Source organism: Sinohyriopsis cumingii, chromosome 2, assembly GCF_028554795.1.
Source record: "Sinohyriopsis cumingii isolate HCF-2022 chromosome 2, ASM2855479v2, whole genome shotgun sequence".
NCBI lineage: Eukaryota > Metazoa > Mollusca > Bivalvia > Unionida > Unionidae > Sinohyriopsis > Sinohyriopsis cumingii.
In genome coordinates, this window is record NC_142962.1 from 104,318,350 (window position 1) to 104,335,472 (window position 17,123).

A 17,123-nucleotide genomic window follows, 5' to 3' on the forward strand; every position below is an offset into this window, starting at 1 on the left:
TCACTGGATATGCCAGTGAAATTTTGTAGGTAAGAACATTTCAGTAGTCTTTTTAACCATATGTAGGGGTCACAGGTCATGTGATCTTAGGCTGTTACTGATGTAATTAGGAGAACAGGTTATGGTTCACATGGGGAATCCTGCCATTATTTCCTAGAAGGATACCCAAGGTAGAGGTCAGATGCTCATTTACTCCTCCTATTACCTGTTTTTCTAATGTAATATGATCGGGAATGTATTTGAAGGGAAAGCAAATTTGTAATTAAAATATGCTTTTCCAAGAATACTTACCCAATCATATGACTTTTAGAAAAACTCAACCACCCTACCATGCAAGCATTCTCATTGGTATATCACTCGGCTAAAGACTAGCAACACCTGGCAGTGCCTAGAGGAGGTAATGGGCAACAGTTATTGCCCTTTGTCTTTATGGGATAGGAAAAGACATTTATCATCTTTTAGTTGGGCTGGATTTATGAGGTAGCAAGCTAATATTCCTAACATAATGGAGAAACATAATTTACATGAAAATTTGCAATCCTGTATGGATGGTGTGTCTTGCTACATAGTCCCTACTTAAAGGTCAAGGTCATTAGTAGCAAAATATCTACTCAAAGGTCAGTGTCATTAGTAGGGAGGCTGTCACAAGATGGGTGTATCATGTGCCCATTTTGGTATTACTGTTTCTGGTTTTAGTTTTTCTTCATGAATGGTTATGTTATTTCTGGTCTTTGACCTCATACTACACACAGTAACATGAAAGTTACCATAATATTACAGGTATTGATCTACAGAGAATCTGTGCCTGTAGTTATTCTTGGTATGCTACTTGAGCAAAGAATGCTTGGAATAGTTGTTTTAGTATTAGTAGCAAGATGTAATGGACGCTATTGTAGTGTTAGTAGCAAGATGTAATGGACACCTTATTGTAGTGTTAGTAGCAAGATGTAATGGACACCTTATTGTAGTGTTAGTAGCAAGATGTAATGGACACTATTGTAGTGTTAGTAGCAAGATGTAATGGACACTATTGTAGTGTTAGTAGCAAGAGGTAATGGACACTATTGTAGCATTAGTAGCAAGAGGTAATGGACACTATTGTAGTGTTAGTAGCAAGATGTAATGGACTCTATTGTAGTGTTAGTAGCAAGATGTAATGGACACTATTGTAGTGTTAGTAGCAAGATGTAATGGACACCTTATTGTAGTGTTAGTAGCAAGATGTAATGGACACCTTATTGTAGTGTTAGTAGCAAAATGTAATGGACACCTTATTGTAGTGTTAGTAGCAAGATGTAATGGACACCTTATTGTAGTGTTAGTAGGACACCTTATTGTAGTGTTAGTAGTAAGATGTAATGGACACCTTATTGTAGTGTTAGTAGGACACCTTATTGTAGTGTTAGTAGCAAGATGTAATGGACACCTTAGGGGGCACTCACTAGTTATTATGTACTTTTGAGAGAGTGATGTATGTAAGGTGAAGTTGTTTGCCTTTAAAACATGCACAGTGGCGAGAATATTGGCGTACCTCTATGCTACTTTAATGTAATGTGGCTGACATTTCTTTGGATATTATACTTTTGGAAATTGTAAATGATCTAAGCACACTGCTAACTAAATTGACTGATGACATGAATGGCAGAATATACAGCAATTTTAACAACATTTCTAGCATCATCATCAATAGTTTTATTAAAGTTTTGATATAAGATCTTGGCTGGATTATAGTTCTTTCTTATCAGTCGATGATGTTTTTGTTAGTTTATTCGACACTACTGCATATAGAGTTGTGTAACTTGGTATGTAGATAGTCCATGATGAGTACTACATCCATGAATCATATATAATGGTTCAGTTCTTTGTGTTTATTCATGAAAATTGTTGCCAGGATTCCTGATACTCATACTTATCGGTTGGCATAACTGGGTTTGTCTTTGATTTTAAATCAGTTTCTCTAACACTCTATCATTGAAGAGTGGCATTAATAACACAGAACAAATTGCTGAGATGAGGTTTTATGTTGCTGATCACATATTAGACATACACACCGGACTCATGCATCCCCCCTGAAGTGTGAGCATTGACTTCATTTCATAACATGCCATTGTCAGCTGACAGCAGATCACATTCTTGTTGAGTGCCACCATGAGAGACAAACGGTTTTGGATATGAACTCCGTATAGAACCTTTATGATAATGTTCCACCAAAAGAATCTTGGATATATTTTTGCTGGATGGATGCAGTTTATATAACCAATTTTGACCATACATTTTATGATGTTTACATTTTTTTACCATTATAATTTATTTATAAAGATTTTTACCAAATTTTAACATTTTTACCTTTGATATTTTACTTGATATTAGTTCACAGGCAGTTCCTCATTTTTGACAAATTTACTTTTAATTGATATCCTATGCAATACTGCATCATTTAGACAAAACAGAGCTTTGTGATCCATCTGAACTGCCATTGGTTTTCTTGTATATTTCAGCATAATTCAACTTATGGGCCACTGGTACTATCACTCATTCCTTTATATTTATCTTTATTCTAAGGATATATTAAAAACTTCTGAGGAGCACCAAGTGGTATAAAGTGCTAACCATTCCAGATCACTGTCATCTTCTGCATTTGTTCAATTCTCGGGCTCAGCTAACATGGGTATGCAAGAAAGCTTGCCAGTAGCTTCTTGTGAGTCAGTGGTTCTTCCCTGTGTTTTCCTGGTTTCTCCCTCAACCATTTATACTGGCTGCCATTTATAGCCTATCTTGTGCTGAAAAAATGGCATTCAACCCTACAACAAGAACAATAGCAAAAACTTGTGACAATGGAAATTAACAAGTTTCCTAAAAAATTTAACTTTTCACTCTTAACAATAAAAGGGAATAAACATATTCTTTAGTATTTTCTCTACAATTATAACAACTATTCAAGGAACAAGATATTATGTTAATAAAAGTTCAAAATTAAATCATAAACAATAGTTTTTAAATCTTTTAAGAATTTGATTATATTTCTAGAAATTGGAATGTTGGAGACAATTCTGTTTTGCTATGTACAGTCTTTCATATGAAATTTCAGTACAGTAAACTCTTTTGACATTATATGCCTTTTTTGGTAATTACTATAAAGTCAAGCAGAATGTCAAGTTGTGAGAAGTTACTCATGGAATTTTAATGTTTGAACAAGTATATTTTGTTCAGGATTTTTCTCAAAAGTATTGGGGAGGGGCTGTGTATTAAAAATGCTAGAAAAGTCTTGGGTACTTTGTAAATTTACAAAACCAAAGGTGGTTCACCAGTTATACGTTTGAAATGAATTTGTGGGTTCATGCATATGTCTGGAAATCTAACATTATCCTAGTATCACATTACATTAATTAAAAAAAGCCTGGCAATTTATTTGCATATATTTTATTTGTTTTTTACAATTTCATTTGATAATACTTTTCATTTAGTTGAGGGCAACTTGATCATTGTAATGATTAGATGTGTTTTCGTAGATACAGACTTGTTCATTGTAATGATACCTCAGATGTGTTTTGATAGGTAGGGACTTGTTCATTGTAATGATGCCTCATATGTGTTTTGATAGGTAGGGACTTGTCCATTGTAATGATACCTCAAATGTGTTTTGATAGGTAGGAACTTGTTCACTGTAATGATACCTCAAATGTGTTTTGATAGGTAGGAACTTGTTCACTGTAATGATACCTCAAATGTGTTTTGATAAGTAGGGACTTGTTCATTCTGATGACGCTTCAAATGTGTTTTCATAGGTAGGGACTTGTTCATTGTAGTGATGCCTCAAATGTGTTTTCATACCTAGGGACTTGTTCATTGTAATGCTGCCTCAAATGTGTTTTCATACCTAGGGACTTGTTCATTGTAATGATACCTAAAATGTGTTTTCATATGTAGGGACTTGTTCATTGTAATGAAACCTCAAATGTGTTTTGATAGGTAGGGACTTGTTCATTGTAATGATGCCTCAAATGTGTTTTCATAGGTAGGGACTTGTTCATTGTAATGATGCATCAAATATGTTTTGATAGGTAGGGACTTGTTCACTGTAATGATGCATCAAATATGTTTTGATATATCTGTTAGCATTAAAGTACCTACTTTCAAAAACCAGGATTGAGGCATACTACCAGGAAACATTGGAGCTGTTTAAACAGTCAGCAGATGCTTTAGTCAACAGAATGATTTTGGAGCTGGACTCGGGAGGGAATATCCGATTTGAGGAGGGTTCACAGTCAGATCTCTGGTAAGTGTTTGTTTGTTTCATTCCTGGCTTTTAAAATATTTTAAAATGAATTTATTTTATGCACATTCATCAGTTCTTTATATTAATCTATTTTATATTGCATGATCTTTAGGCCTATACAATCCCATCAACATTGGTTTTGTTCAACTTACAATAAAAAATGGACCAGTTTGTTATTGCTTCAAATTTAAACACTATTAAGCAACTTCTTTAAAATCACTCACATGAGTCAACCAGATTTGATTGCAACCAAATTATTAAGATATTGCATTATGTACAGATGATGCTGATTTGCCTTGTAATATGGCCACTATTTATACAAATAAACACATAACTTTTCAGAAACAACCAAAAGGAACCATAACCACCAAACAGAACTTTATTAACCTCAGGTCAAAATTGGCTCTCAAGCTGATGTCAGTCAAATAAATGAAATCCATTGTATTAGGGTCTGTTTCATTTCCAGTCTATGACTTAAGACAGAAATAATCAGTGTAGCTCAAATTAGATAATCTCTGTCAATCCACATATTTTTTAATTTTGTTTACATTTGAGGTCCTCATATTTTGATATAAAGCTATTGTTATATATTTTTGGGACTCTTTTTTGAATTTTTTGATATGTAAATTCTCTAAATCTTTTGTAACTTAACACATAATTTAAGCTTACTTACCTTTGCAGTAGTGAATTGATATCTATAGATTCAAACTGTTTTCCAATGATAAATAGAGGATACTTGTCAACAATAAATTATCAGTAAATATCTATAGATTACAAGTGTTTTGCACAGACATATAGCGGTTAGTTTATCAGAATTGTACTATCAGTTTATTTTTGTGGGTATTGGGAAGTATGACATTTTCATTGGTACTTAAATTTTATGAGTTGGAGTTTGGGTTCTGTTGTTTCAACATGAGATTCATTGTCATATGATCTTTAAATTTGTGAGTTGAAGTTGTGGTTTTGTTTTTTCCATTTGAAATCCATTGTCATCGAATCTTTAAATTTGTGAGTTGAAGTTGTGGTTCTGTTTTTCCATTTGAAATCCATTGTCATTGAATCTTTAAATTTGTGAGTTGGAGTTGGTGTTCTATTGTTTCCACAAGAGATTCATTATTCATTGAATCTTTAAATTTGTGATTTGAAGCAGTGATAAAATCCATGAAAATTGATACTGTGTGGGGAAAACAAATGAATTAAAAAATTAATTTTTTTCTTTTTTTTATTCCGTTATTTAGGTATAAAAATATCCTCACCCTTTCACATACATGTTTTAGTACATTTCATTTACAGGTTTACATCATGTCATGATCTGGTCCTGTCCCGTTTTTGTGCTGCTGATTATCGAGAGCATGAAATTGTGGGAATAAAAATCAGGCGCATTATTCGGGTTCACAATCGCATTCTGCGCTCCCGATTTGATGAGAAATTGACATCAATTGTTGATGACATGGAAGGAGAGTTCTACATAACCAACAGGTTTAAAAATCATTTGCATTTTTACATCAAAGTCTATTTTCATAAATGATGTGTACAATTATTTGCAAATACCAAAAATGTCCTGAGGTAATGATATTATTGGACCTTGGATTCATGGGGCTCGAACAAAGGGGACACAACTCCAATTAGAATGGTCATTGTTGGGGCCCAGAAGTTGCTTGATTATGCTTAAAAGTGATTTCCACTTTGCAATCTGAGGTGGAAATGACCAATTCAATAGAAAAAGCAGCTTATAGTTATGCCTTCTTAGGATATACTTCCTACATTTCTTTTTAATCCTGGATCCATGAAGTATCTTATCAAAACATGATGTATGAGTGGTCATAGCATGCAGCACGTTCAGAACTAGGGTTCCTTGTGACATACCCTCTGTACTTATAAGTCAAGTCTAACTGCAGACTGCTCAGACCCAGATTTGCTGTCACATAATGCACTGGCAGATATGAGTCTGTGCAGTTTGAAAAGAGCAATCAGCATCACAAACAATGCAGACCCTGATCTGCAGGTGCATTATGATACATCTTTGTTGTTTGCAGTTTGACTCGACTTATAAGTGAGTAAAGATGGTTCATAGACCTTCTTATTAATTGCCAGAAACTGGTAGCACTGATAAATTGTGCTGACAAAAACTCACCTGCTAAAACCATTACATGATAATCCAGCATATTGTTTGGATTTATTTTTGTGCAGCAAGGTGACTTGAAAAATAAAACAATTAGTATTGATCTTACTTTATTTGGAGGGGCCCCGAGTGGTCTAAAGTGCTCTCCATTACGGATCACTGCCATCTCACCTCTGTCTGCGTGGGTTCGAGTATCAGATTCGACTAATGTGGGTATGTGAGAAAGCTTGCCAGTAGCTTCTCGTGGGTTGGTGGTTCTTTCTGGGGTTTTCCCGGGTTCTTTCTCCACCATTAATACTGGCTACTATGCATAGCCTATCGTGTTCTGAGAAATGGCATTAAACCTACAACAACAACAACTTTATTCAGAAAGAAAAGCTGTTGGGAAACCATATTTAATGTGATCCAGAGGGTAAACTCCAAGGTATTCCAAATGCTTAAGAGCTTGATTGGAATCCAGAATATGGATGGGAATTAACATTCAGTACAGGTTCCAGAAAAACCATGTACACTGAAATGACTAGGCGGGAAAGAAAACAAAGTGAGAGAAGAAGTAAAAGTGAATAGAGAATTGAATACATTAATAAAAATGGAAACAAAATCCATCAGTTATTTTTGCTGAGTTCTTTATTGTTTTCACACTTATGTTTGTTTATCCACGAGATATATTTTTCTAGTATTACCAGAATTTTTCTAGGCAGCATCTTGGGCAGATTTTGTTTTCAAAAGGCTGTCATTATTTTTTTAAAGACTTGTCACTCCATTTATGCAATACATGGAAGAAAAAATGGGCTGCATTGTCATTTACTTTTTAAAATTTTAGCAAATAATGAATGATTATTTTGTTTTGGACGATGCAAAAAGTTTCCTTCTGAGGACTTAAATCCTGTGTTTAAATATATTTGCAAACAGGAAACTAAATTTAATCAAGTTCTTTATGACCCTGTTGCATGATCTTTCACTTCTTCCATTTTTATCTGGATGGACAAGAAAATGTAAACACTGTTCTAGATTATATGTGTAAATAAGCCCTGTTCTAGATTCAAAATGCTGTACTTCCAGACAGGACCTGCACAATTAGTAAAGCTTTCATATTAAAAATACTGCATAATTTTCCATATAAAATAATTTTAGAAAGACAAATTTTCCAGTGAATGATTTGGTCTTTCATATTTTGTAATTGTTATTTTATCCATTTTACACTTTTTTTGTTCCTAAGAAATGTGTCATACAAGAAGAATTTGGAGTACCTATTCTGGATGTGGGACCCTGATCTGGCAGGGGGAACCCATGCACCAACCCGCATTCTAGAGGAAGGTTTCATGGATAAGGAGACATACAGAGTAATCTAACACTTTATTTGAAAATCCCCACCTCAACAGTTGTAGGGGCATATAGTGTTACCCTTCTTTGTCCAACCTTCTGTCTAACCTCGTTTAAGTGTTCTGTGTAGTTCAGTTTTCAGGTATTGTGATGGGGCAGCCATGTTTTATGGATACATTTCTAGCTTCGGCATGTCTTACAAAGTGTATTTATGAAGATTTTATATGCCACAGATTTGACAGTAAAGGTGTCACAGAGTATAATTTACAACAAATGGCATGCATAAATATGCTTTATTCACTTGTTTGTTATTTTTTTTTAATTTTGTTGTTGTCCAAAACAGTTTTTGTATTGTTTTGGAAGAGTTACGCCACTATTCCTCAATTTCTGGAAAAGGAAAGTAAATCCTTCTTAATTAAAGGTTCCTGATGCCCTGATGAACTTATTCTTTTCCTCTCACACGCTTTCTCATACCACAGAAAAACTATCACCAAGAAAATAGTGACAGTAAAATCCATTAGTTCATTTGTTAGGTATCTCCTCTATATCATCTCCTTTGTGTACTTATTACTTATTGTTTTATGCTCTGTGCATGAGTGGACTCAGTTAATGTGGGAAATATTTACTAAGGGAATACCTGAGGCAGAAGATCAGTGGTCAAGACACAAGAGGTGGTAAAGTTATCAGTGATGAGGCCTCAAATTTATAGTCTTTTCTTATCTTGAATGGTGTCCATCTTGCAGTCTCATCTTTGTTTATTAATTTTTTGTATGCCCCTTCCCAATACACCACTCCCTCAATAACTTGCACCCTGATAACTTGCAAACCTGCTTATAATGCAGGGTCAGGCATGGATCCCATTTTTTAAACCAGAAAATACCCAAAAAAGTAATCCCTATTTGTTGAACTTGAAGAAAATTGTGAACAAAATTTGTAATGGAAACCTTGATATATTGCTTGTTTTATCGTTGAAAACGGTAGATAGGACATGGAAATTTTAATCAAAATTATGAAATATCATCTTTTAATAAGAAGACATATAATTTGTTAAATTTTCTTTTCAAACGACATTCTTAGTACACTGCAATTAACAATATTCAAGGACATTTCAGTCAACGAAAATGTCACTTATGTCTAGTGGAGGCAGTAATTTCATAAATAAATAACTGTTAAATAATTTTTTAAATTAAAATTTGTGTTCTAGTTCTATCTTTTAGTTCATTTTAACTGTAATCATCATAAATGCAACGTGTCCTCTTGTAATTAAACTTAAAATGTGTCAATCTATTGTAACAGTCTGCGTGCATTTCTCTGAGAACCTAATTAAGTGCCCACCATGTTTTGATATAAGACTTGTGGAAGCATTTGTTGTATTGTTGCACTAAATAAAAAGTGGGCCTCCTTTTCTATTATTACGTTAATTACGTCTTCTGAATCAAAAAAAGGAAGTGGAATAAAAAAGTTAAAAGGCATACAAATCCTACATGCTTAAGAACCAGTGGCCCAGGTCGTATGTCAGGTAATTCATTTCAGTTGATCAATCGAACACTATTATACATTTTATTGTGCATGTAATCTACTGAAACTACCTTAAATTAACCTACTCAATCATAACTGTGATTAAAGGTAGTAAGGCAACCAAGTGAAATTAGTACTTCGTAAAATAAAGAGCTTTGTTTCACAGATACATATCATTGTGAGAAACATGAATTTCAGAGAATTCCTGAATTTGCACTTAGAGATATCATCAAGGATGATAAGAAGTTTTACTCACAATGAAATAACAACATCAATATCGTACTAATTGAACAATACAAAAATGAGTTTTGACATAGATGAGTCTCTCACGAAATAAATGTTGCATATTTTTGATAAAAAGAATCTTGTTTGGCAGAGTATCAACAGTTAGTTTGGTTCCCTGCTTCGCAGATTCCTAGTTTTGCAAAATATTTGTTCACATCACTCCGTGAACCAGACTAATCAACAAAACAAAAAGCCCTGATGTAATACACGAATGTTTTTGCATACCATGTTTGGTTGTTGAAACCAATTGGAATCAAATTATCGATCTTTCAGATGTTGGACATTTTGAAAATAAATGTAATTTATAGAGAATAATTAACAACTTTATCAGAAAAAAGCGCTTTATTGGCATTTTTTCTCAACTTGATTATAAAACAAGGATTCAGCCATTAAACATCAACTACACTGTTTTTTAATGGCATCTTTTTTAGGTCCTTCTGTATCTCATGCCTTTGCTTATTGTGTGGTCTGTGTTTATGGACCCAGATGTATGTGAGTTATTGAGGGAGAGATGTATATCATTATATTATATATACTGGCTTATAAGATGAGTCCAACTGCAAACTGTACCGATCCATATCTGTTGTCACAGAATGGGCTGGCAGATCTGGGTCTGTACTGTGGAGGTTTTTTTAAGAGTAATAAGTAGAACAAACAACATCGAACCTGATATGCTGGCACATTATGCTATGGCATATATATATATATCCATGAAAATACAAGCATTGGGGATTTTTGCTTGTCATATGACAATGTCTCTGGACCTGTGAATGATGGTAAAGTTTAGTCAGTATGTCCAAAGGAGAAACAGAGAGAGAAAATTGTATAGTCTTTAGAAATGGTAATTAAAGCAGAATAATGACTTAGATGAACTTTGAATATATTAAAGTAATTTAATTACCTTTTGTTGGTTTGTCATTCTGCTTAGTTTCTATTCCATGCTAATTTTCATATGCCAGTACGTGAATGTCTGATAGTTTGGGTTCATTGTACAATCTAACCATGTTTGTAGTGTACTACTTTCTTCATAAAAACCATATTTCATGTTTAAATCATGAGTGTGACTTATATTCATCTAATGAATAGAAAACAATCAACTTATCAAATTGCATATGTGATTGTGAACAATGAGAAAAATTGTAGAACTACATTTTGTAGTGGACACACTCACAGGGATGTGAGGAGTTCATTCACTTGGTCAATACACAGTTACTCGGAGCATATCGTGACTCCATAGCGCAAAGATGTGTATTTCTATGTGATTTGAATAAAATATATGTATGCTGTATCAGTGATATACCACTCGTATAAATTTTTCATTAAAAATAAACTTGGAAAATGTATAGATCTCGTATATCATTTATACAGCATTCATACTATATATATATATATATATATATATATGCATGCATACACACACACACACACACACACATATATACATGCATACATACATACATACATATCTGTTGGCTTATCAGGCAATAACAGATAGGAGCCTGTGATATTTGGAGTGAGCCTGTGATATTTGTGATATTTGGAGTGCTAGCTTATGTTAAGTTTCTATATTTAACTTATGACCAGATAGGATTTCACATGCAGTGTTTATATTGTTATGTATCTAGATTAATTAAACTTGGTGAGGAGATGCACTTAGTAAAGGTCACAAAGAAAACAATGTGAACTACACTGAGGTGCTTTGTGATGGACTTGGTAAATGGCACCAAATAATGATATTTTATTTTAGGATTTAAATCAAGAATTTGATCAGTAAATTTGTTGGGGGAATTTACTGTCCAGGTAATTATAAGCAAGGTTTGGATGGAGGAAGAAGCCCACTCATAGGATATCTGTAAGGAAATTAAGTTTGTATTTTATTTACTGTAATGAAACAATAAGACTACTTGACCACTGGTCTATGGTCTTTGACCACTGGTCTCTGGTCTTCAATTTGGCATATACTGATATATAATTTTTTTAAAATAAAAAAACATCTAATGGCTTTGGAACTCATTTTAACATGCTTATGGTGCTTTTGGACAGTGACGGACATAATAAAGGTTACATGTTAATGATATCATTTAGGGAATATATTTTGTAGAGGCTAAAGTGTTGCGGTTAATAAAAAGCATTAGATGTTTTGTAATAATTTCAATAGAAGTTTGGATCAACTGACTTTCTGCACAATTATAAATGTTAATTTTTCTTCCATTTCTTAATCTCCTGTTTCATTATTTGATGTCTCAGTTAACTACTTGACCTAAAGTTAACAAATATCTATATTCTTCATATGAGATTTAATGAAACATACTGAGCAAACAATACACTGGTTGTCTGACATATTTAAATTAGACCATGCATTTTTTCTAAGCTGCTTGAGGAAAAGCTTTTTTATCCAAAAATAAAAATAAAAATCCAAGGTTAAATAACACAAAGATAACAATAAAACAATGCCTTCATTGTATTTGACTTTAATCTCATGTTTGGGGGGGTAAAGCATCTGGCAATATTTTTTATCTTTATTGCAAATGTAAATCTCATTTCAACTCTTTTGTTTTAAAATGTAATGGATTTGACAAAAATAAGTTATATATATACATGAAATAAATATGATTTATTTAATTAAGATTTTTATGAATCGATGGTGTACAAACAATTAAAGGATATGAAAAATTGCATGAACTACCAAATATTACCTAAGCAAGAGCATACATTTCAAATTGTCTTTTGTCAGGAATTGGGACGAGATGGTGCCGTTCCCTTGAGCAACAGTCTAAGCCTGTCAGATCGCTACAGAATGAAGCACGCCATGAAACAAACCAGGGGAAAGGATGCTTGTGATCCCTGTCCATTTAGATATGGTATTTTTTCAATCATGTACATATCCTTTGAAAACAGACCATCAGAAATAATGCAATTAAAAAATGTACATCCTTAAAATAAATGGAGTATGTTGCATTATGAATAAAATTTATTCAATGATTTGAAATATTTCAGTTTGTCTCTCTTGAACCTTTGTGAAAATTTCATATTTTTCATTTGAAATGGGTCAAAGCCTAAGATACATTCCTTTACATGAAAAGAAAATCACAGATTTTATATAATAAAAAATACTGTAATTTAATAACTTTGAAGTATAATTGGAAGCCTTTGACGCTGTATGTTGCCTTACGTGGCATTATGATATCACTTGTGAAACCATCAAGTCCTATTACACATGCAAAATATTAAAAATTATGAGATGGGCCTTTGAAACTTTATTAGTGTTTTCATGTGACAGAGTACTTTGCGTAACTTAGCAAAACCAACATATCTTGGTCTCTACAGTTTCTTGTTTTCTCACCTACATAAATATGGTAATAGCATAGTATTTAGTTCTATGGCAGTGGCATCTTAATTTTTTTTACAGTTTTACATTAAATTATTTTATGGATCCTTGTGATAGCATAGTGTTCTTTGTTTGGATGTTTGTGAAAATCTAGTATTCTTTATATGGATGTTTGTGATAACCTAGTGTTCTTTGTAATGATGTTCATGATAATCCAGTGTTGTTTGTATATATGTTTGTGAAAATGTATTGTTCTCTGATTGGATGTTTGTGATAAGCTAGTGCTGTTTGTATGGATGTTTGTGATAACATCGTGTTCTTTTTATGGATATTTGTGATGTTCTTTTTTGGATGTCTGTTTTAATCTAGTGTTATTTTTATGGATATTTGTGGTAATCTAGTATTTTCTGTATGGATGTTTGCAATAATCTAGTGTTCTTTGTGTGAATTTTGGAGATCATCCAGTGTTCTTTGTGTGGATGTTTGTGATAATCTAGCATTCTTTGTGTGGATGTTTGTAATAATCCATTGTTCTTTTAATGGATGTTTGTTTTAATCTAATGTTCTCTTTGTCGATATTTGTGATAATATAGTGTTCTTTGTGTGTATATTTATGATAATATAGTGTTCTTTGTGTGGATATTTGTAATGATCTAGTGTTCTCTGTATGGATGTTTGTGATAATCTGGTGTTCTCTGTATAGTTGTTTGTGTTAAACTAGTGTTCATTGTGTTGATGTTTCCAGTTAAGATTTAGAGTTGGTGTTAAGAATTCATGGTACCAAGAAAATCACAATATTGAGGGACATCTTTACAGGTAACTTTTTTGAATAAAAAGTCACTTTTAGATAATGTCGAGTTTGCCAGGATAATCATCTCTTCACTGTAATTTGTACGGTTTCTCTCATTTACTATACAATATCTTGAACTGCAGCAATAATTCATTGCAAGATCACTGATGTGAAAAAAATGTTTTTGTATTTAGTGAATGGTAAGTAAAATGTTCTATAGCATTCATAAATGTCACCCATACACCACCAATTTATTTATTTTGTTAGTGTCCATCAGATCAGTTTTTTCTTCAAAAATTGTACTTTTTCTTCTTAAATTCAGTTTAAATACTTGGTTTTTGACACTTGTATTAATAGAAAAAGAAAGTGTTTTAATAAAAAAAGAACATTTTTGTTCTTCTATTACATATTAAAAGTATTGAGTATAGTTGAGGACTGAATAATTTTCAAAAGAACGTATTAGTAAACTACAAGAATACATGGCTATATTGCTTATCACAATAAATGAAGAAAATTTCTGACTGAAATAGTTGGGTTTTTTTAGGAATGTTTGCCATGTTTGGTTTTTGCATTTAAACTTACCAGCTTTTATTGACACAACACTATATATATATATAAACAGAATGAAAACTTAATAAATTTCAGGTCAGATTATTATTTCCAAAGTGTATCTTGGAAAAAATGTGAAGGCTGTGGATGAGAAATTGTGAGTAACTATACTCTCTCTCTCTTTCTTTCCTTCTTTCTTTCATTCTTTCTTTGTCTCTCTCTCTCTCTTTCTCTCTCTCTCTCTCTCTCTCTCTTTCTCTCTCTCTCTCTCTCTCTCTCTCTCTCTCTCATTAGTTGCAATGGTTAGTTATGTAAATTTCGTATTTTACAAGAAGTTTTTTGAAATAATGCTTTAGTATGAACAAATGTTACATCATTATATACTGACCACAAGACAGAAAAATGGAGTATGACATTTTTTTAACAGTGTTTGTCAGAGTTTTACCTCCTTGAATTTGAAATGGCTGCCTTTTTATGTAATAATATTGATACATTGGAGATCAGCGATCCAGACACAAACATGCCACAACAAGACCTCCAACATTTTTCAATTCCAGAGTTATGGCCTCATAAAAATACAAGAAATGTATATCTTAACTTTATTTACACTAATAAATATGACTGGATTTAAATAAAAATTCATGCCAGGCATCCAGCAGGTTAGAGTGCTGTATTTGAGTATTTCTTTATTATTTAACTTAGTTATGATCCATTAAATGTTCACAGTTTGATAAGTTTTATAATTTGATGTCTTATACAATGACTTTTAATAAGAATAATTTAGATTTAACCCAATGTGTCAATAATCTTTTGTGAATAATATGTCGTGGCCTCATTTTAGTAACATAATCATCAACAGATTAGTTGCAAATCCTAGCTCAGGAGATCAGTTTTCTCAGGTGGGCAAGTTGAGCCTATTTTGGGCTGCTTCATGATGGAGTGTCATGAAACTTGGGGAAAATTCTGTTCAAAACCCAACAATGCACATTTCAACAAATCACTTTTCTGGCACAGCTGTTTCAATAGAGTTATTGCCCTTTTTGTGATGTAGCCTAATGCAATGCATGATATAATCAGAAATTAGCAGAAGTCCTGAAGTTTTTATAGATTGCCATGACACGTGGCAAATGTTAGAATCATAACCGGATGATGTACGCATCAACAAATCACTTTGCTCCAACAAGTTTTACAAGAGTTATTGCCCTTTTTGTCCAGCAGCTGAGTGCCATGTAAAGTGGAATCTTGTGAGCATAACTTCTCTTGCACATCTGAATGGATTGCTATGAAATTTGGTACATATTATGGTCATCATCTGAAAATGATCATTTTGACACATCTTTATGCCCCTTGTTTTTTGTAAGAGTTATTTCTCTTTGTTACTCACAGCTACATGCAGTGTATGACAGAAGTTTGTGAATGCAACTACTTTTCCAGTTTTTAATGGATTGCTGTGAAACTTTGTACATATTATCATCATCATCATGGCCAATCATTGTACTCACAATATTTTTAGAAGAGTCATGCCTTATGTTTTATATTAACAATTTTGTGTCTGCACAAATAAGTGAAGTCATCCATCATTTATGGTTGCCATACTTTCTGGATGTGTGTGTATGTGTGATTTAGATTTTTAACGTAGCTTTAAAAATATTCAGTCATATTGCTACGATGTCTGCAGTTTATAGTGATGTCTAGCGCTGGGGCATCATGTCGCAGACATGTAGTATGATGCCCCACCCAGTCACATTATCCTCACACCAGGCCAACCAGTCCAAACACTAACCTCTTAATGCTGAGTGCCTAGCGAGGCAGCTTTTAGTATCATTTTTGTAAGTCTTTGGTATGACTCGGCCGTGGATCAAACCCATGACCTCTATCATCTGAAGCAGACACTCTCACCACTTGGCCACTGGAGTGGTAACTTTGTGGACGACTTGCAACTGTGGTAGGAAGAACCCTTTCAATTTGGGGGTCAAAGGTCAAGATCACACTGTCTGAAAGTTGATAAGTGGTGTCCATCCATGAACTAGATTTGTCTACTATCAACAGCTACTTGCACTTGTTTTGATGAAAAAGCTTGTCAGTGCTGGGGTAAACCATACAGGTAAAGGTCACTGACTGACTGAAGAAAAAAGTTTCTACATTTTAATATTAGTACAGTCAAAGATATAGATCAAACATATGTGGATCACTTTCACTTGTGGTATGAAAGAAGCCTTGTGATTTTGAGAGCAAAAGGTAAGGTCACTGGGACTGTATAGAGAACAATGGTTTCTGCACAAAAATTGAAGTTTTCTATTCAGAGGAATATTAAAAAGGGTGGGAGGAATATTGTGTCATTCATGGTACTCTTGATTGACATCGATTTATCTACATCATGGTGTAGGGGTAGGATTTGGGAAAGATAGAGATATCTTTAAATTGTTTTGTTTTTCAATTGGGCTTTAAATTTGCTTTGAAATGGTACCATAATTTACAATATCTCACATTAAAAAGCTTACATCTTTTTAATCTTAGATTTACCATGAACATTTGCATAAATTTGCACATTGTAAAAATATTGCATTTATTAAATGTTCATGAAATTTGACTACGATAGTGAGTTAGATTTTAATTGAGATTTTATTTCTCTCTTTTTCTCTTTGTCTCTGTCTTTTTCTCTGTCACTATCTTTCTACTGTATTTTTATGAAAGAAATATTAGGGATTGTTACTATAGTGTCTTAATTCATTTAAAAAAATGCCAAGTGACATGTATCCCTTAACTTAAATAAAATAAGTTCACTAGTTACAACTGCAGTAGATGTAGCTGGAGACAACTTTACTGTGAAATGCATGGGCTAGTCAAAAAGTTACAATGTTGCTTTCATAGCTTTAAACTGACATAATTTAAGAGACAGTTTCGTGTATGGCAATCAACAGGATTAATTGAC

General features: G+C 33.1%; 1 protein-coding gene across 9 annotated transcripts in view; it reads left to right on the forward strand.

The window, feature by feature from the left end:
• LOC149805532 (leucine-rich repeat-containing protein 9-like) overlaps positions 1 to 17,123 on the forward strand; it is a 148,193-nt gene that overhangs the window by 41,450 nt on the left and 89,620 nt on the right. For all 9 annotated transcript variants that reach the window (XM_089950137.1, XM_089950139.1, XM_089950145.1 and 6 more), the window contains 5 exons: positions 4,145 to 4,276; positions 5,570 to 5,755; positions 7,618 to 7,741; positions 12,259 to 12,385; positions 14,288 to 14,348. In XM_089950137.1, the coding sequence (XP_089806263.1) occupies positions 4,145 to 4,276; positions 5,570 to 5,755; positions 7,618 to 7,741; positions 12,259 to 12,385; positions 14,288 to 14,348 (630 nt within the window). The remainder of the gene's footprint in view (positions 1 to 4,144; positions 4,277 to 5,569; positions 5,756 to 7,617; positions 7,742 to 12,258; positions 12,386 to 14,287; positions 14,349 to 17,123) is intronic.